This window comes from Rhodamnia argentea, chromosome 2, assembly GCF_020921035.1.
Source record: "Rhodamnia argentea isolate NSW1041297 chromosome 2, ASM2092103v1, whole genome shotgun sequence".
In the NCBI taxonomy this organism is placed as follows: Eukaryota; Viridiplantae; Streptophyta; class Magnoliopsida; order Myrtales; family Myrtaceae; genus Rhodamnia; species Rhodamnia argentea.
This window is the reverse complement of record NC_063151.1, coordinates 19,040,327-19,061,241: the sequence shown is the minus strand read 5'-3', so window position 1 is coordinate 19,061,241 and position 20,915 is coordinate 19,040,327. Positions and strand designations below refer to the sequence as shown.

General features: G+C 38.2%; 2 protein-coding genes across 10 annotated transcripts; both read left to right on the top strand.

Moving 5' to 3' along the window:
* Positions 1-3,747, top strand: LOC115739484 (probable LRR receptor-like serine/threonine-protein kinase At3g47570). 3 transcript variants are annotated; one of them, XM_048274503.1, is made up of 3 exons: positions 1-2,816; positions 2,947-3,411; positions 3,722-3,747. In XM_048274503.1, exons 1-2 carry the CDS (start codon positions 131-133, stop codon positions 3,366-3,368), a joined length of 3,108 nt encoding a protein of 1,035 aa, XP_048130460.1. In that variant the 5' UTR covers positions 1-130; the 3' UTR covers positions 3,369-3,411; positions 3,722-3,747. The 3 variants fall into 3 exon arrangements, with proteins under 3 accessions (XP_048130460.1, XP_048130461.1, XP_030528451.2); XM_048274504.1 differs by lacking the exon at positions 3,722-3,747 and having other exon boundaries at positions 1-2,116; positions 2,150-2,816; positions 2,947-3,612; XM_030672591.2 differs by lacking the exon at positions 3,722-3,747 and having other exon boundaries at positions 2,947-3,612.
* A 9,084-nt stretch (positions 3,748-12,831) lies between these two features.
* LOC115739563 (GPN-loop GTPase QQT1) lies at positions 12,832-20,155 on the top strand. 7 transcript variants are annotated; one of them, XR_007197510.1, is made up of 12 exons: positions 12,832-13,113; positions 13,918-14,047; positions 15,209-15,253; positions 15,351-15,430; positions 15,701-15,775; positions 17,428-17,531; positions 17,640-17,796; positions 17,877-17,964; positions 18,519-18,591; positions 18,745-18,875; positions 19,480-19,591; positions 19,714-20,155. XR_007197510.1 is itself a non-coding variant. In XM_048274509.1 (12 exons), exons 2-11 carry the CDS (start codon positions 13,956-13,958, stop codon positions 19,532-19,534), a joined length of 900 nt encoding a protein of 299 aa, XP_048130466.1. In that variant the 5' UTR covers positions 12,832-13,113; positions 13,918-13,955; the 3' UTR covers positions 19,535-19,544; positions 19,714-20,155. The 7 variants fall into 7 exon arrangements, 5 of the variants coding, with proteins under 5 accessions (XP_048130466.1, XP_030528577.2, XP_048130464.1 ...); XM_048274509.1 differs by having other exon boundaries at positions 19,480-19,544; XM_030672717.2 differs by having other exon boundaries at positions 19,480-19,544; positions 19,658-20,155.
* The last annotated feature ends 760 nt before the right edge of the window (positions 20,156-20,915 follow it).

The window sequence follows — 20,915 nt, the reverse complement described above, 5'->3', positions numbered from 1 at the left end:
AAGCGCAAGCTGTCCAGGAAAACCGACACCTTCTTTTAGATCTCTTCACAGTTTCCACTAGCATCGATCCTGCCTCTTGTTTCTTCTTGCCTTTGCTTTCATATCTACCTGCTTTCTCGTGCTTTGAGTCATGAAACTCCTAAGCATGAGTTTTGCAGAGTTTCTATCATGCCACTTGCTTCTTGGTATTGCTGTTGCACTGTGCTTTAACCAAGTCTCCTCCACAACCAATGAAACAGACGGACTCGCGCTGCTCGCATTTAAGGTCAGCATAGCAGTAGATTCTTTTGGTGTACTCAACTCATGGAACAATAGCATCGGGTTTTGCCAGTGGCATGGCATTACGTGCGGCCGCAGGCACCGGAGGGTCATGGTCTTGGACTTGGGATCACAAGGACTCTCCGGATCTATCTCTCCTCATATCGGAAACCTCAGCTTCTTAAGGGAGATGTTGCTACAAAACAATAGCTTCAATCAACAAATCCCTCCACAACTCGGCCTGTTGCGCCACCTGCGTATCCTACGATTGGACAACAATTCATTAGTTGGCGAAATTCCCAAAAACATGTCGGGTTGCTCAGACCTTGTCACCCTCAGTCTTGGGTACAATGAACTAACTGGAGAAATTCCTAGAGAGCTCGTTTCAATGCCAAAGCTACAGAGTTTCGAATTGCCTTGGAACAATCTAATAGGGAATGTGCCTTCCTCCATTGTCAACTTATCCTCATTGGAGATCCTCTATTTAACCGGAAACAACTTGGGTGGGAGCATTCCCCAAGTTCTAGGCCACCTGAAAAACTTGCAAGTCCTTGCTATTGGAGGAAACAGATTGTCAGGTACAATTCCACCTTCCTTACTCAATCTCTCTTCACTCGTTGTGTTTGACGCTGGAAACAACCGGATACAGGGGACTCTACCTGTAGACATAGGCCTCAAACTCTCAGATCTTGAATTTTTCAGCGTTTGGGAGAACCAACTTGAGGGGCCGATTCCTCTATCGATGTCGAATTGCACAAAGTTAGGCTCGCTTCAACTTAGTGTTAACAGATTTTCCGGAAGAGTACCTTCTTTGGAAAATCTGTATAAACTTAGTAAATTTCTATTCAGGAGTAATCAGCTTGGAAGTGGAAAACTTGAAGACCTGAGCTTTCTTTGCTCGTTAACTAACAGCACCAAGTTGAAGGAGGTGGATGGTGGGAGGAACAAGTTTGGCGGGGTGTTACCCAAATGCATAGGTAATTTATCCACCAATCTCACAATATTTCATTTAAGCGAGAATCAAGTATCTGGCGAGATTCCAGAAGAAATCGAGAATTTTATCAACCTGAGAGTTTTGGGTATGCGTTCCAATCAGCTTTCAGGTTTTATCCCCTCAAATTTGGGGGCCCTACAAGATGTAGGGATACTGGAGTTAAGTGATAACAACCTGGGAGGGAGTATCCCATCTTCTTTGGGAAATCTAACCAAGTTACTTCTCCTTTATCTTGGGGGGAACAACTTTCAGGGGCCAATTCCTTCAGATCTGTCAAATTGTCGGTCTCTTGAACTGCTTGATTTGTCTAATAACAATCTGAGCGGTGCCATACCCCCACAAGTTGTAGGTCTCTCATCATTAGCGATAACTCTAGATTTGTCTCATAATTATCTGACTGGGGTTCTACCCACAGATGTTGGCAACTTGAGAGCTTTGACTGCTTTGGATATCTCTGACAATTTGTTAGTAGGTGAAATCCCCAGTAGTTTAGGTTATTGCACTGAATTGACATCACTCAGGATGGGGGGCAACTTCTTCCACGGGTCCATTCCTCAATCAATCATATCGTTAGGAGGCATTGAAGAACTAGATCTTTCACGCAATAATTTGTTAGGTCAGATTCCAGAATTTTTAGCAGCATTTCGCTTCTTGAAACTTCTGAATTTATCATACAATAAGTTTGGAGGCATGCTGCCACATGAAGGAGTCTTTAAGAACATTACTGGTACTTCCATTATTGGGAACGGTGAGCTTTGCGGTGGACTGCCAGAATTTCATCTCCCCAACTGCATATCCAAAAGCTCCAAGGGCAAAAAGATAAATATAGTAATATTGTATGCTTCTATTATTTTTGGAGTTCTTGGAGTAGCTCTTATTCTGGCTTTTATATATCTCTGTCGATTTAAGAAGAAAGTAAATGAACCAGCTTCAAGTTTGATAAATGATTCACATCCAAACATGTCCTATGGAGCACTCCTAAAAGCAACAAATGGTTTTTCTTCAACGAATTTGATTGGTGTTGGAAGCTTTGGTTCTGTTTATAGGGGGATACTTGAGGACAATGGAACTGTTGTTGCCGTGAAGGTGCTTCATTTAGTCCGTTATGGTGCTCGGACGAGCTTCATGGTGGAGTGCGAAGCATTAAAGAACATCAAACATCGAAATCTCTTGAAGATACTGACAGTTTGCTCGGGTAGTGATTATCAAGGAAATGATTTTAAGGCCTTAGTCTATCAATTCATGGACAATGGAAGCCTAGAAAGATGGCTACAACCAAACCCAACATTTGATGGAAATGAGCTCCCGAAAAAGTTGAATTTCATTCGGAGGATAAATATAGCTATTGATGTTGCTTCTGCATTGGATTATCTTCATCATCAGTGCCACATACCCATTGTTCATTGTGACCTAAAACCAAGTAATATCCTCTTAGACACGGAGATGGTCGCACATGTTGGCAACTTTGGATTGGCAAAATTCCTTCTTGGATCATCCCTTGATACTATAGTTAATAAGATGAGTTCAGTGGGTCTTAGAGGGACGATTGGTTATGCTCCTCCAGGTAATCTCTCTCTATTCCTATGTGAAGTTTGGTAACTAATGGTAACTCTTATAGTCTTTAGGCACATTACATTCTAATTTGAAGATCCACACTCCAATTTAACGTACACTGTGATCTAAATGTGTTGCAGAATATGCACAAGGATGCAAGGTTTCAAGAGAAGGGGACATCTATAGTTACGGCATTCTCTTATTGGAGATGTTCACAGCATTGAGTCCCACTGATGACACATTCAAAGATAATTTGACTCTTCATAGTTTCGTCGAAAAGGCTTTGCCTGGACGAGTACTCGAAATTACAGACAACGTTCTCCTTCAAGAAAGAGAGAGACAATTAGGCCCCTGTAGTCCCCGGCATTGGTTTTTCGAAAGTGATGGCATATTTCAAGAGTGTTTGGTTATGGCGTACAATATTGGAGTTGCTTGTTCGTATAGTGCGCCTGGAAGACGGATGAACATCAGCGGGATTGCAAATCAGCTGCAACAGATTAGGGAGAAACTGTTTGCATTGGGTTTACATGGAGAAGATGAACTACCAACAGCTTATTTTTAGCTGTTATGCCTTTGGGATTGTTTGAGCAAACGGAAGCGGACAGGTAAAATCTACAACTGACGAGGATCGATCATTCTTTTTTCCTCAAAATGATAGTTGACCATGATTCTCGATCTGTATCTATACATAATTAAACTAGCACATGGCCTTTGGTGAGCACACATTCTCGAGTACTGTTGCTTTACTTAGAATTCTGTTTGGTTCCATAGTATTTTAAATTGACTCCAACATAAATTGCCTTGCTTCTATTTCTTTTGTTTTTTGGTTCCTATCATTGGTATGATGCTTATCAAGAGACATTGCAATCGATTACTATTGGAAATCTAATTCAAAAGAAAGCTTGGTTTCTGCAGATTGACTGGGAATGGCTCGCCGTGGCTTTGTTTATAATCCAATATCACGAATTGATCTCTACTCCCAAAACTATTTTCAGTCAGCCATAGACGACACGGTCGTTCTGGTGGGTGAATGAGGATGTATAGCTTCTGGATTAAGCAATTTGGCATGCGGTAATTCAAGAGCACGTATTAACTGTTGATGCGCGAAGCAGGAATTACCCAAGAATGCTGTAGTAGAATAGTGTAACTTGCGTGTATTGGATTTTTCTTGGGGTGTACGTGCAAATTATTCTGTAACTTGAGTGGATTCAGCATTTTTTTTTAACAGGGGATTTATTAACTCATAAATGAGCTACTTTTGACAGCAATATGCTTAAACTTACTTCTCAGGATAAATATTGATTATTAGCATGGAGAAGTTACTGAATTTAAAGAGCTTGGAAGTAAAGTTACTTCTCATCATGACAGAACTAGTAGTCATTGATAATTTGATATGCATTCCATGGTGAAAAGTTGCTATGGTAAGATACTGACTTTAGCACAATTCCTTTATGTCAATCCAAATCTTTAAGTTCACCACAGAGTATGAACACTTACTAATTTCTCGTATGGAAGTTATTAGTTGCGTGGGGAGATTATCAATTATTAATCGGCCGAAAGTTGATTCACATTGAAGTGTAACTAGTCCCTATTACATGCATACATGCCGTACGATCTTGTCTCTTAACTGATGAGCAGGTTGATCAATCAACTTAAAATGAGTTTTGACTGATTAAGCTGTTATTAGTCAAGTGATAGTTGTCAATGACAATGACCATCTCATCAACCACGCTTGATCATTGGTCCTCTATTTACTAAGGTGGGGGAGTTAAGCGGATTTTGTGGGCATTGGTTGACTTCAAGTCAAAACATCTGGAAAGCCATATAGGTGGTCCATGGGGAAAAGTACAAAAAAGTCCTAAACTTATTGTATTGATACTAATTCAGTTATAAATCTTTTAATCGGACCAACTTAATCCTAAACCTTGTTTGTATTGGTACCAATTAAGTACATCCAGCCAAATTTGGGCGAAAATTACCGACGTGGACGCCGATCGTCGTATGTAACGCGGTTGGCGGTAACATTGATATTTTTTAAATATCTTTTAAAAATAAATAAATAAATATGTTTAGTTATTTTTTTTCATTCTTTTTTTTTCTCACTTTGACCAACGAGGGTCATCGACAACCCTCGCCGGCCACCGGGCGAGGGCCGGGCGGCCCTCAACCGCCGTTGGCGAGGGCCGTGTAGCCCTAGGGTGAGGCCCTCGCCCAGTGGCCGACGATGGTTGCCGACAACCTTCGCCGGCCAATGTGAATGAAAAAGAAAGAATGAAAAAAAAAAGTAAAAATATTTTTTAAAATTATTTAAAAGTGTCCACGTTAGCGCCAGCCGCTCCAAATTTGGATTAAAATTGCTGACGTGGACGCCAGCCGTCCTACGTGACGCAATTGGTGCTAACATGGACTTTTTAAATATTTTTTAAGAATAAATAAACAAGTATTTTTAATTATTACTTTTTTCGTTCTTTTTTCTCTCTCACTTTGGCCGCGAAGGGTCACCGGCAACCCTTGGCAGCCACCGGTCGAGGACTGGCTGGCCCTCGACAACCGTTGGTGAGGGTTGCGGTGGCCCTACATGAGGCCCTCGCCTAGTGGCCGACGAGGGTTGCTAGTGACCTTTGCCGGCCAAAGTCACAGAAAAAGAAAGAATAAAAAAAGGAAAAAATATTATTTTTTTGTCAAATTTTAAAAAATTATTAAAAAAAATCCACGTCGGTGCCAACCGTGCCACGTAGGATGTTTGACGTCCACATCAGTGATTTCCAGCAAAAATTGGCCGGATGGACTGAATTGGTACCAATGCAAAAAGGTTTAAGACTAAATTGATCCAATTAAAATATTTAGGACTGAATTTGTATCAATATGATAGGTTTAAGACTTTTTTTTTATACTTTTCCCATCATTCATCCCTTAACACACGCACTTGCACAGACACAAGTCAAAGAACTGGTGTTCTGTATGCCAACATCTTCACTAATCTAGCTTTTAGCACTTGAAAATAAGCAAATATTCTTGGCGCTTTTACGTCTTCCCTGATTTTCATCCGCCTTTAGGAGATGATCCCTTCCTGTTTCATTGAAAACGTTCGGCGATGAAAGATCTTTCACTAAAGCATCGGGACTTTAGTTTTTAAAGTCGAATTGGGTTCCGTGGTTATTCGGGCACGAAAACTATAGGAATGGCTACTCCATGAACTAAATTGGATGATAAAATAAAGGGCTAATACCACGAAAAATTCCAAACTAGTACACATGTAATAAATTTACACCGAACTAGTTTTTTAACCAAAAAAATCTCAAATTAGTACATCTGTGATAAATTTATCATCCGTTAATTTTTATTGAATTAGATTAATACCACAAAAAACCCAAATTGATACAACCATCAACTACCACGTGTCATTCAACTTGACAATTTAAATGTAAGATTTAAAAGAAAATAGCGGAGGATAAATTTGTCACATGTATACCAGTTTGGGATTTTTTGTGATCAAAAAATTAGTTTAAGGTAAATTTTTCATAAATGTATTAGTTTGGGGTTTTTATGATATTAATCCTAAAATAAATGATAAAGAATTGCCGGTAAAGAATTGATAAAATAAATTGCTGAACAAATTGATGAGCTTTATTGATTGCGGATCCCTACAAGTGAAGTTCTTTGGGCTCTTTATAGCCAAATACCAGAGGTAAGCAACATTGGCTGTTGTTATTCTGAATCCTAACGGCCCCAAGATTCTGGGACGTGATTCTCCGGAACTTTAGGGCGTAATCTGATAACCGCTCTTTATCTGTATAATCGTTTGGCTTCAACTCTAACTCTTCTTCATCCTTCATGCTGATACCACAGTAAGCAGCATTCCTTTACTTGACTCTTACTTTCATGGACTGGCCCATATCGAAAACAGCTACCTTATTTGGCTGCCGATTCCAGCTAAAGACTAAAACTGACTTGTCGACAATACCTCATCGGCTTCACTAGTCTATGGCGACAGCACTGCCGATGTCTCATCGTCATCTTCATATGATCATACGATGTGCTGCAAGAATAACACTGTGAAGTTGCTCGATTTCCTTGAGACATTCTTTTTTAATACTGTTTATCTGCGTTCCAAATTGACACGTCCTTTCGGATGCAGCTTCTCTCCGCCTTCGACGCGTGATTATCCTGAAAGAAAAATGAAAAGAACCACAAAAAGAAAATAAAATAACGGCTGGGACTGTGTGTTGATCAGGTGACCGGCTGGACTTGCATTGCAGAACCCATTTTCACCTCCTAGGTTGTTAATGCGCTCGGACTAGGGGCCGCATTTTGCCATTCCCATTCGCCCCTAGCTGTTCCCGCCCACATAGTATCGAGGGACGGATGGTCAAAATCGTCCTGATGATATACGAAGTAATGCAAGATACTGTAACCTTTGGCGTCTCTGGAGTGACATTCCTTGGCTTCTAACTCCAGTGGTCATCCTTCCCGTGCATGGACGAGAGCTTTGACGCTCCACAGCCCACGACTAACATACAAATAAGTCTTGTTTAGCTCTATCAAGCATCCACAAATTGTCTCCGCTTTTAAACGCCTGGATCGGCCATTTGAACCACATTTCCTAATCCTTTGTATTAATCAGTCACCTTCAGTGCCTCCATCCCAGACACTCCACGATCCTCTGACTCAAGATGAAGGTGAAAACACCCGTTGCGGCGATAAATTTTTCTTTGAATTCACACTCTGTTCTCTCGCACACAAATGCACCAAAAGCATTCATTGCTCATTTGACTTTTCACGTTAGTCATTGCTCTCTCTTAAGCTATTATGTTAACAAGCGCCCTTAGCTTTTTGAGCCACCTTCGTAATACTTGGTTTTATAGTGGATTTCACTTCTTCTCTCCTTGTGGTTTTCGTCACAAGAGTTTCTTCCTAAATCTTTGTATTCTTTTTTTCTTCTCGGTCTTAATTTCATTTTAGTTTCCGCATTGTCACAACAATCTAGTATCAGAGCCTTAGGATTTTTCAATCTTCTGGTTACGGCTTTAAGTTCAACAATGAAATTTGATATTGAGAAGTTTCATGGGAGCGACAGTTTCAATCTATGGCAAGTTCATATGTTAGTTGTTCTTACGCAGCAGGGTTTGAAGAAAACTCTATTTCATGAAGGAAAGAAACTGAAAATCACGTCAGATGAAATGTGTGAAGAATTGGATGAAAAAGTTTTGTCCACTATCCAGTTGTGCCTCACGATTAAAGTTTTACAGGAGGTACTAGATCAAAAAATAGCTGTAGATTTATGGATGAAATTGGAGAGTATTTTTCTGACAAAGTCTCTCACCAATCGATTAAGGCTCAAGCAACGACTCTTCACTTTTCGTGAGGCTAAAGGTGCTTCTCTTAAATCTCATATTCGTGAGTTCATTTCTATTATCTCTTAATTAAGAAGTATTGATTTTAAGATTGAAGATGAGAATCAAACTCTTTTGCTATTAGTTTCACTACCTCCCTCTTATAAAAATTTTGGAAAGACCATGATTATTAGAAGAGAAACTATTAATGTTGAAGATATCAAGATTAGTCTGCTAAATAAGTAGAAACTTGATAGAGAACTTTCCAAACGAAACCGCCCGAACACTAAAAGGCAATCCGCACTCAAATCATTTTTAATGCCAATAACAACGCTTGTTCAATCTATACACTTGGCTTTCATGCATGAATCTTAGGGGGGAGGGAGGGAGAGAGAGAGAGAGAGAGAGAGAGAGAGAGAGAGAGAGAGAGAGAGAGAGAGAGAGAGAGAGAGAGAGAGAGAGAGAGAGAGAGAGAGAGAGAGAGAGAGAGAGAATGATTATTTATCTTCGCGAATCAGAAAAATATGATGTTCCAACTCTCTCATCACTTATGATGCGTGCGTCGGCGAGTGATTCCGCCAAAAAGTGTTTCCGTGCGTGAAGTGTTGCAAACGGTTTCGATGGACTACAGTGTATGGATGGAGAATTTTGGGATTAAGTGTATAAATAGTGTAAGATAACAGCAAAAAACCAATAGGAATCGAACTATATTGTGGCATAAATCTATCACCAGCCACAATATAGAATGAAGGATAGAACGATCACTACCAAAACCTAAAGATAACACCAACCGAGGATAAAGATCGGGATTAGACAGAAGCTCACCACCACATTATAAAGGCTACGCGACCAACCGAGGATAAAAGGCTTTTGGCTCACCACCAATGAATATCCACTCGGGATAAAGATGCCGAAGTGTTTAACATTCAATTCACAAAGAGAAATTCTTATTCATTAACAATAGTCTGCTTTTTTACAATGGAGATTCCACCTCATTATATAGAGGGATAAGACAAAGGAAATAGGAAAACGAAATAAAAGACAATCAATCTCGTCAACTAGCCTTGCACAGCAGATAACAACCCTAAAAGATTTACCAATATCAAAGGAAAAACTCCAATCAGCCTTCTATCTATATGTCTTTGATTAGGCATCAAATCAGCAACAAAAAGGGCAAGACATATCTTGAATATGCCATGGAATAAGCAATCAATCTTGTGAATAGCCATGGAATCGGCGATCAATCTAATGAATCGATAGTCTTATTGACAAGGAAAGAATCAATACTTCTTAATCAGCATTTTGATAATTAACAAATCAGATGCTCTTGCATCATTAGCTGGATGAATCATAGAGGATAGATTGAGCTTGCGAGTTAATTGATAGAGCTCGATGCCCCCGCATCAATCTCCCCTCATTCAGAAAACTTTGTCCTCAAATCTTGTTGAGGCTTCTCATCTCCAGAATTAGAAGTTTTGAAATTTGCCACAACTATTCTTACCCAAAATGGACTTCATTCTGAAAATTTTCCAGGACGACTCTCAAACGAACTAAGTAATACATCAGCTTGATACAAACCAATATATTCAAGGCATGCTAAGAAACTAAAAATATGTCAAAAATATTTTTGACAATTGATGAACGCTGTGAGAGAGAATGCTTTAGGGTATACGAAATCAAAATGGCAATTAAGATTTCCATCTATGATAATCATTCCCTCTTTCTCTATGACTTCAACATTTACCTCAGCAAATTGATTTGGAGGTTTACCATCCATAATATTATAGTTGCTTGATGATACCTGGATGATTAGCATCTCTTTTTCATCAATTTGTTCTGGGATCTCTTCTTGCTGATTGGATTCAAATTCAACATGGTATGGCTTTTGTTGAGTCCGTTGGAGTTCCAAATCAATCTTCTCAATTTCTTCAATGGTGATAGCCCTTTGGTTTGGACAATCCACTTGTAGATGCCCATAGCCGTAGCACTTGAAGCACTTGCTATTTTTACTAGTTGATTATTTTCGGAGCTCGTTAGCAAATCAGGGGGCTTTTCCTTTTCTTTCTCCTATGTGGAAGTATTCGCAACCTTATGAGAATAAGTATCCTCAAAGAAGGATATACCTTCAATTGAAGGTTTTGCCAAATATCTCCTGCCACCCTTTTGCTATTTCTCTAAATGATCGAGAATTCATCCATTTGTAGATGGAGTTTCTCCATTGCACGTTCCTGCCTTTCACCATAAGATTGCTCCAAAACCAAAGATCTTCGAACCATATAAACCATTTTTTTTCGTCTTTCTTGAAACGAAATTGATAACATAAGGAATTACTCAAAACGAGTTCAATCTAGAGCTCTTATACCAATTTGATGCATGTGTGGATGAGTGATTCAGTCAGAAAGTTTCTACGCGTAAAGTGTTGCAAACAATTTTGATGGACTAAAATGTATGGATGGGTATGGGGAATTTGGGGATTAAGTGAACGAATAGTGTAAGATAACGGCAAAGATCCTACTATATCATGGCGTATAGATATCACCAGTCAACAATATAAAATGAAGGATAGAACGATCACCACAAAGGCCTAAAAATAACACCAGCTGAGGATAAAGATCAAGATTAAACAGAAACTCACCACTACGGTATAAAGGCTACGCCACCAACCAAAAACAAAGGGTTTTTGGCTCACCACCAAGGAGTATCCACTTTTCAAGGAGAAAGATACTGAAGTGTTTGATATTCAACTCACAAAGCGAAATTCTCATTCATCAACAATAGTCTGTTTTTTTATGGTAGAGATTTCACCTCATTATATAGAGGGATAAGACAAAGGAAATAAGAATAAGAAATGAAAGACAATCAATCTTGTCCACTAGCCTTGCATAGCCGATAACAACTCTAAAAGATCTACTGATATCAAAGGAAATAACTCCAATCAGCCTCACATTGATATGTCTTTGATTAGGTATCAAATTAGCAACAAATTGGGCAAGGCATACCTTGAATATGCCATGGAATCAGAAATCAATCTTGTGAATCGCCATGGAATCAACAATCAATCTGGTGAATTGATAATCCTATTGGCAAGGAAAGAACCAATACTTCTTAATTAGCATTTTGATCATTGACAAATCACATGCTTTTGCATCATTAGTTGGATGAATCAAAGAGGAAAGATTGAGCTTGCGAGTTAATTGATAGAGCTCGATACCCCACATCAGCTTATGTAAAACTTCGATGTGAACCGAAGAGCTACGGTGAAGGAGGTGCTTCAACTTGCGCTACTTTAGTAACAGAGTCATGCTTGAGTGGAGGAAAAAAAAAGAAGAGCCTAGGGTTTTTAGAAAAAAAAGTAGCTTTTATATTTTGAATAAGAGAAATTCTATCCGGGTATATCCCACCTCCTCCCTAAGATTTTTTTTATCCAGGCTATATCCTATCTATATCGAACTTTCTCTCATCCTGGACGACTACCAAACATAAGATAGGATAAAATATATCATATCTCAACTTTTATCTGAAGAACCAAACACAGCCTTCATGTTTCGTTTTTACGACGTCGGCATCGAAATATATTTTCTAGTGGTTCTGACATCCGATCGAGGGAGAAAATAGGGCCCAATATCTAAAAGAAAAACAACTTTAGTATTACTTTTTTTTTTCGGTGAAGAAATCTACTTTAGTATTTGTCCTAATCATATCCAAAACTTTTTTGTCACATAAAAAGCCTTAACTTTTATTTTTATCCCAATTCTAATGGCCTAATACCAAAAAAAAACTCAACTTTAGTTTTTGTCCCAATTCTACCAACCTAATACCCAAAAAACCAATAAGTTTAGCATTTTTCCTAATTATATTAAAAAAAATTGTATCATGAAAACCCTCAATTTTTACTTTTGTCCTAATTTTACCACCATTAGCCTTCCGTTCATAATCACCGTTAATTAATCTTTCGTGGCATTTTCATATCGTTAATGAATTACACCTCAACAAAACCGATGTAAATAAACCCAACAACTTCTCTTTTATTGCCTACTTCCCCTTCACTTTGCCAGGAGATAAAGAGCCACTCAAGACGATGTGTTTCGGATTTTTCACGACACTCAACAGCCCAAAGAATGGCTAGACGTGGAAGCATGATTATTTGGACTAACAATCTCAAATCTCGTCGTCCTTGAAACCCGTTGTTTTCAAATTTCAAAGATTTATTAGTAATTTCGGCGAGAAAATTCGAATCACGTAAGATTAACTAACTGTAATTATGAACGTAAGTCAATGGTTCTTTACAAGATAAATTTATTTTGGACATAATTGAAATAGATATTAAAGTTGAGGATTTTTTAGGTATCAATCCGGTAGAATTGAGATAAAAGTAAAAATTTAGTGTTTTTTTTATAAAACTTGAAAAAGTTTTGGATATAATTGGAACAAAGGCTAAAGTGAGGGTTTTTTATGAAATAAAAAATATTTTGGATGTAACTGGGACACATGTTAAAATTGAAAGTTTTTTTGGGTATTGGCTCATATTTTGACCAAAAAAAAAAAGTCGGGTCATATGACAAAAAACACAAAAGAACTTGGCTCAAATTCAACGGCTGGGATCTTTCCATCTCAATCTATCGGCTGGCGTTTAGTTCCCGCTGCGCCACCGCCACCCACCGGTGGTTTTCTTCGAAAATACGAGTCGACAAAAGAAAAACTCAGAGTTGGGTGGCGCCGACGAGACGAGTTCTACTGACTCACTTAGCAAAGCTCTCGAGTAGTCCAGTTCCTTCGCGCCTTTCTTCAACTGCAGGACGCCGACGCTAGTGAACCTAAAACGTTCCGCTCTTCGAAACCCTAAATCTCTCTCCATCTCTCCGACTGCACCGCTCGGAACCCCACCGCACTAGCTTGCACTCTCATGAGAGTTTAAGTTCCTGTCCGCTGCTTATTTGCTCGCCGTCTGTTCTGCAGCCGCAGCGGCTCACGAAGGTGCTTTCAGTAGTTTTTTTTTTCCTTCTTTCTTTTATAGCTTTCCTTTTCCTGATGTTTGATAGTTGCTTCGTTGATTGCGAGATTTCAAATTTCTGAGGCGAAATGAGTTTAAGTAGCCCTTGTTTTGGTTAATGTTGTGTTCGGGAATGGAAAGAGAATTTATTTCTTGCTCATTTCTAGATAGGTTGGTTTATTGGGCACAGCAGTTGCGAGAGGTTTGACTTGCTCTGCATTTGGCGCGTGTGGACTTGCAAATGAAGTGTTTGGGAAAATGCTTGTGTGAGTTGCAAATCTACTTCTTTGAGAAGACGGTGGACATGGACATTCTAGAGAAATCTTCACATCCATTTCTTTATTCTCTATCCGTGGATTTCTGATTCTAATTTTTCGGTCGACAATTTTGTATCTTTCAGATTGATGAACAATTTGCTTGTTGCCTTTTGTACTTTTTTTAACTTCATTTCGCAATTGACCTTGATATTTCCCTTCATTTTCATAATAGATGCAGAAAAAGAATAACAAATGAAATCCCCCTTTAAGGAATTTGATTGCTTGGAATGGGATTCCGTCTTCTTTATTCCATGGCAATCAACCAACGGGCCTTGTTTTAGTCACTAATATAGTTGGAATGTGCCCATGCTTTCTCTCAGTGACAAGAAACAAATGTTTACTTAATTAATGAAGAGCAAGCATATTTGGGATCATCTTTTGATTCATTGGAAACAACAATGTTTAAGGAACTTTGCTGTAGATTTTGTATCTTTGGTATTTCATTTATGATAAGGAAAACTTTACCTGCAGAGAAAGAGGTTGAGTGGAAGGAAGAGGAGAGAGAGAGGATGGTGTTTGGGCAAGTGGTTATCGGTCCACCCGGATCAGGAAAGACTACTTATTGTAATGGCATGTCTCAGTTCCTCCAGCTGATTGGAAGGTACTCTCACTCTTCGTTTGCGTCCATATGTTCTCTTCATCTATATATTCCTTTTGAGATCTGGGATGACTAATATTCACCCTTATGTGTCCCAATATTCGGGAGCAAGTTACACTTCCTCATGACTAGAAACCTTACACCACTCCTACCTGATTGCCAGCAGTCTTGTGAGGTTTTGGGTGGTTGTGGCCGGCGACTGTGATACTTGACTGCAGTACACCTGTTTAGGATGCAAATGTTTTGTAGTTGAAATAGTATAACTGTCTTGGTGATGATAGCAATCACGAGAAATCGAGTTAATTTATTCACATGACCTCATTTTATCGGGTCTTAGTTGTTTCCAACTAGTTTATCATCATGAAAGGCTTTCTCTTATGCCCGATAAGACATTGCTCTCTATAAGCTTTGGAGTTTAGAACAGCCATCTTCCTAAAAGCGTCCCTAGCTTGCCAGCACATGTGTATATTAAGCTTTACTATTGATGTTTGATCTTTTATATGAGGATATCTGTAAAGTTCACTCTCCCTGAAATTAGCTCGTTGCACAACCTTTTTTTTTTTTTTGGCTTGTTCTTTGTGCATGTCACATGTTAGCCTATAATGGTTCTGGCTTTTGACTTGTCAGCAATCGAGTGAGTTCAAAAATATTCATCTGTGTTGTTGTAGTGATCATTTTGTATGCTCTTTTGCAAAATGATTTCACCACCAAACTCATGGTTGTGGTTCTGAGGACAGCTCTTTTGACTGGTTTTAAGCACAACTCACGGGCAAGTAATAGAGTGCACAAGGTGTACGGGAGCGTTCTTTTGATTGGTTTTAAGTACAAGTCACTGGCACATAAGGAAGTGCATAATAAGATGTGAGACCGGAACTCAATGTACTGTTCATCATGATGATCCATTGTCCCAACTTTTAGTCCTCCGTGCTTGATAGGCCATGGAGATTCTTTATATAAGTGTGGAAAACCTATCTTTTTGTTTAGCCCAGATTTCTACTTTGAGATTGCGGAAAAGGAGAGATTAAAAGAATGGGAGACCGGAAATTTAATGAGATTAGTGATTTCTGTTCTTATTGCTGCTTATATCATATTATTTCCTGGAAGACGATTGTGTTCACTTCCTTGGGTTTGGTTAAGAAATTCTTGAGTTTTTGTGGCATGCAGGAAAGTTGCTGTCATCAATTTGGATCCTGCCAATGATATGTTGCCGTATCCTTTTTTTCCTGCATTAGCAATGTGTTGAATTCTTGTTTGTCGCTAATAAGTAGAAATTGTTGTCACTGTATTGCCCTTAACATGAGGATAGGTATGAATGTGCTGTAAATATTGAGGAACTTATCAAACTAAGCGACGTGATGATGGAGCATTCTCTTGGGCCTAATGGAGGTGACCATGCATTTTCCCCTTAATCTTTAGAAATATCTCTTTTTAAGTCATTAACAGCAAAGGCAGCTAGAGGTGTCATCGGTTATGCAAATGAGTTTAGAAACTAGATCTCAACAACTAGGTGTTTTTTTTTTTCCAAATCAACACACAAATTAACAGCTTCCTCTGTGGAGAAGTAGATTTTACATTTTCCCCGAGGATTCCTTTCTTTCTTATGATTTTTAGTTTGTTGCTTCCACTCACTTTCATTTATTTGTTGTGTTGAACTAGGTCTTGTGTACTGTATGGATTACCTAGAGAAGAACATTGATTGGCTGGAATCTAAGCTGAAACCTCTTTTAAAAGGTTTGTATCCTAGGATAATGAATATCGCTTTGTGCATATGTAAATGTACTTCCAAATGATATGGCATTCTTTTTGCTTTTAGGTTCCTTTTTCTGGTTTGCCATCTTAATCTATTATAGGATGAGATCCTAGTGCTTTGGCAATCACAGTGTTGACAATGCTAACCAATGCATAGATTTGTCTCATAAGCTGTATAGAAATTATGCGAGATTACTCTAATTCGTTTAAAATCTTAACCTAGCAAGAAGTTAGCTCATAAGGTACATTAAACATATCCCTTCACACTCCACTCCCGTATAAGATGAGATTTCGTGGAAAACCATGAGGTAAATGTTACCATGTCGAACAGGAAATGGGAATAGCGACATAATGGCGGAGTAATATGCGAAATGACAGGAGAGGGAATGTACCATGATTAAACTATACTAGACTTTCTGACCAAAAAAAAAAATTGTACTAAGACTTCACTTAATCCAGCTGCTTTGAGCTTTGTTACCCTGAAAAGAACAATGTAAATAGAGTACTACATCTGTTCAAGTCTATAGGCCCTTCATTTGCAACTTTTTGCTTTACATTAAGAACAAATGGCAAGTTGCATGTCAGGGGATGATGGAAAAACTTTTTGTCCCTGGTAAATCATAAGGAACTAAAGTAAAACCATGTTTTATTTACTAACTAGAGTTGTTGGGAACAACAGTTCTCTGACTTAGCTCTTTGCTGATTAAGAGTACCATTGTTCTTCAAACATCATTTTCCTTTAGAAAATCTAATAATTCGCGACTTTGGTGTTTGTTGTCTTTATCCCTTTGAGTGCTATATGCAGATAATCCTTGTATAGAAAAAATTTGTAAACTAAATGAAGAAGCCCTTCATTCTCATCCTCAAAATTAAGGCTCTGTCTGTTTTGGTGTGGTTGCTTAAGCATAGTAATAATAACAAGTTGAATAGCTTCTGCGCAGCTCAGCCTATTTTGTCGGGTGATGAAGTTTGACCTGACACTCACGTCCCATTTTTGTAAATCAACTGCAGGTTCATGTTTTGAAGAGAGTCACGTTGGCAATATAGTCTAGTTTTGTGACTACTGTTGTGGTCATATTTTTCATTTCTAAATACTAAAATAAAAGGCACATATGTAGCTTATTCCATTTGATAAGATGTGTTCTTCAAGTCCCTTGTACTCCCCACCCTTCTGTTCACCCCTCTTTCTCTACTAGCATAAGCCATTGATGTCTCCATGCTTTTCTCCATATATTTTTTATTTTTCTTTATATACTTTGTTAAAGTACTTCCCTAAGTTTCAAGATACGAAGATAACCAAAAATACCAATTCAAATGAAAGAATAAGTTCAATTGACAATTGTTAAATCGTCAATCATTGGAGACGGGATTAACAAAAACATAGAGTAAGGGAGGTAGAAAAAAAGATCAATTAATCATTTGTGATTTCTATCTATCCTGTAGTTTCGAATCAAGGGATTCATTGGATAATTCTTGAGTAGACTAATTTTAAAATAATCAAATAATAAGAAATTTGATCCATATAGAACAAAATTCGAAAATCATTTCTCTTTTCTTTTGATTCCGTATTTATTTTGTTTTTCTTTCTATACTTTGCTACCAAATAATATACCTAACACTTTATATTTATGCAGATCACTATCTTCTCTTTGATTTCCCTGGCCAGGTGGAGTTATTTTTCCTTCACTCAAATGCCAAGAGAGTTATAGAGAAACTTGTAAAGAAGTTGAACCTCCGTGTATGTATATTCCTTAGTGTTTTACTACATTATAATATAGCAGTTTCATCTGCTTGTGGGGAAATCTCCCAGTTTGACTAAGCGAAACATGTTTTCACTCTCATGCAGTTGACTGCAGTGCATTTAATTGATTCCCATCTATGCAGCGATCCAGGCAAATATATAAGTGCTCTGCTTCTCTCTTTATCGACCATGCTACATTTGGAACTCCCACACATCAATGTCTTGTCTAAGATCGATCTTATTGAAAGCTATGGGAAGCTAGGTGCTGCAGCTATATAGAGTTCACTTACCTGATGGTAAATTTCAGTGTTTAATTGCTGACAGTTTGCAGACATTTTGCAGCTTTTAATCTTGATTTTTACACGGATGTGCAAGATTTATCCTATCTACAGCATCATCTAGACCAGGATCCTCGCTCTGCAAAGTACAGGTGTGATTTTGTGGAGTTCAATGGCAAGTACCATGGTCTTATTATGTTGTCGTAAATATGAACTTCCTAGTTCATATTCTCTTTTCTTTTATACATTCTTGCAGTAACCTTCAATTTAGAGTTATGCATTTAACTTTCATTTGGCATCTGATCGTTATTGCCCTTATCGATATCATCGAAATCATACTATGTAGTTAAGTATATTCTTGCGTTGGCAAATAGTGATCGGATTCCGTGATGTGCCTGCCCAATTTTGTTTACCAATGTAGTGATGATGATTTCCTTCTGCGTTAAAGTTTATTGAGAAGGAATGTTTTGCATCCTCTTTTTGATCATGTTTATTCAAAGGGTATCCCACAACCTCTTGAACACCTCCTTTGATATGTTTGGAAGATCCTGCATGTCCGAGTAGGAAATTTTTTTTACCAAGTCTAAGTAGGATTAGCAGATCTTTTTAGTGGTGCACATTGATTACTTTATCTTGTATCTACTGTAGTGGATACAACTGATCACAAATTTACTGATTTGTTGAAGCTGTTTGATTGTTCTCCTAGGAAGCTTACGAAGGAACTTTGCAATGTAATAGAAGATTATAGTCTCGTCAATTTTACTACTCTGGATATCCAGGTATAGGTACACTTCCTTGCCCTCCATGTTAGGAGCAATGGTATATATTTTTGCAACAATTTCGAGAGAGTAGAGAAAAGCAATATCTGATTGAAAATTTCCAATTAAAGCCTCTTTGCTTTCATCTTCTGAAGTCAAAAAGGTGCTTTCCAGGATAAAGAAAGTGTTGGGAACCTCGTGAAGCTGATAGACAAGAGCAATGGCTATATATTTGCTGGTATGGAACCTAGTGCTGTTGAATTCAGCAAGATAGCCATTGCTCCGGTTGATTGGGACTACTACAGATATCCTTTTATTTGGGAGCTCCATCTGATATCATGGTTCCTGTTTGATGTTTCTCTTATAGTCATGGCATAGAAAAGGTCGTTCTTTTGCTGTGACATGATGCAGATGTTAGACAATTTTGTTGCATTCTGAATCATATATTATTTTTTTGGTAAGGTCTGAATCATATATTATTGCTATTTCCATAAATCAATTTAACCATTAAAATTATGGTATGTAGACAATATTGGATATCATGGGTCTATGCATGGACGGAAGAAATCGGCTTGTTTTGGGATGAAGTTAGGTCATTCATTGTTAAAAACATTATTGAAAACCATGTGACAGCTGACTATCTGCTATTTAGAATGGAGAGTGGCATGCAACTTCCACTTGGCACAGAATCTTGCTACTGCAGTTCTTATGTAACCATGTAAGAAATATCGATGGGCGTTAATTTTATGTGCTGCTCCAGGAGTATACGAGTTCAGATGTTTGTTTTCATCCATTGTTTTACTCACCTTGTATGGTGTGACTGTCATGATGAGCCAGTCTTGTGATCACATTATTGTCCTTTTGTAATGTCATAAATATAGTGAGATTTCCTTGACCAACCAGTCTTACAGTTGCAGCAGTGCAGGAGAAGTACATGAAGGATGATGACAATGATGATAATTAACAGGAAGAAGGTGAAGTTGAGCTGTCAATCTCTTTGCAAACTTCTGCTGTTGAGCTTGTATGTCACCTTCGGATCTCATGTTTTCTGCATATGCTTATGCAGTTATTGTTAGTTCTCATGCAGTTGAAAGATTTTCGGGTCAACTTTGCGGTTTGAAGTTGCTTTGTGATGTGCATTAGGTGGAAACTGTGAGTATTCTGGTGAAAAGATTGCTGCTTCAAATCTTCCTCCAACCAATGTCTTCAGATGAGCACAACATGCCCGTCAAAAATCAGGGAACTTACCTGCTCTCAGATTTAGGCATCCATGTAGAGTTTAATATGAATTAGGTGAGATTTCTTAACTTTAAAAATGTTCAACCATGACTTTGCTGGGGAAGCTGTAGAATTTGGAAGCTGGGAGTGACTTGAAAGAAACTTGTTAGGTGTTGTTACCCACACTTGTCATGGCAATGTTCAAATGCAGATGTAAATGTTGGCTCTTTCTCGAGTTACATAGCATTTTAAGTCAACCGTGAATGACTTGAAAACACTTGTTAGGTGTTGTTACCTCCACTTGTTATCCGGCAAAGTTCTATTGAGATGTTGACTTGGATTTCTTTGAGCTTATGGCATGTGTCAAGTCAACCACGGATGACTCATTAGCGCTTGTTAACTCTTGCTACCAACAATCGTCCTAATAATTCTATGCAGATGCAAATCTTGGATTTTATTGGAGTCTGTCAAGTTACACATCTGTTAGATACTAGAGCTTTAAAAATTTATGCATATTTTCGCGTTGGCTTTGGACCAAGCAGCTTCCGACGTTCACATCGTTGATTAATTTTCGAGGATTTAATTTAATCGTTTGATTGAAGTTTTTTGCGATTATTGAAATGTTATTTCCATGCTTAATGGATGAACTACTCGTAAAAAGGACAGGTAGAACGGTGAACATAAAAGATAAAAGACAACTGATTTTATATTTTGGTCGAAGGAGAAAACTGATTTGAGATGCTCAGAAATGAATAAACTACGTTTCTATTCATTAAAAAGTGAAATTAAACGGTAAAAGTAACACTTGGCTTGCTTGTAATTTTCACGAGGGACCTCCGGTAAAATGTCTCCTAACGTAACGCAATCCAGGAGTCAAAGGTATGCTTTGATAAGAGTTAAAAGTACATTTTCTAGGGTTTGGGATTTGGTCGGCCATTACCTTGCAATTCCAGTCTGACCAATCATTATACAAAAATGATAATTACATTATTTAATTTGTACTTATATATCCAATCATTCAAGATCCCAAAAGGAAATACGTTCTATTAGGCTCGGGGGTGGGTTCTGAACCCATGCCGAAGGGACATATATTCTTGGAAAATAATTTGCGCGTCACATATAATCAT

What these genes read in the sequence shown, in the direction of transcription:
- LOC115739484 (XM_048274503.1), top strand. Translation starts at nt 131, where the DNA reads ATGAAACTCCTAAGCATGAGTTTTGCAGAGTTTCTATCATGCCACTTG. An exon ending in GATTGGTTATGCTCCTCCAG is followed by an intron (nt 2,817 to 2,946) that starts GTAATCTCTCTC and finishes AATGTGTTGCAG; the next exon opens with AATATGCACAAGGATGCAAG.
- LOC115739563 (XM_048274509.1), top strand. Translation starts at nt 13,956, where the DNA reads ATGGTGTTTGGGCAAGTGGTTATCGGTCCACCCGGATCAGGAAAGACT. An exon ending in CCTGCCAATGATATGTTGCC is followed by an intron (nt 15,254 to 15,350) that starts GTATCCTTTTTT and finishes ACATGAGGATAG; the next exon opens with GTATGAATGTGCTGTAAATA. An exon ending in GTTGATTGGGACTACTACAG is followed by an intron (nt 18,876 to 19,479) that starts ATATCCTTTTAT and finishes AACCAGTCTTAC; the next exon opens with AGTTGCAGCAGTGCAGGAGA.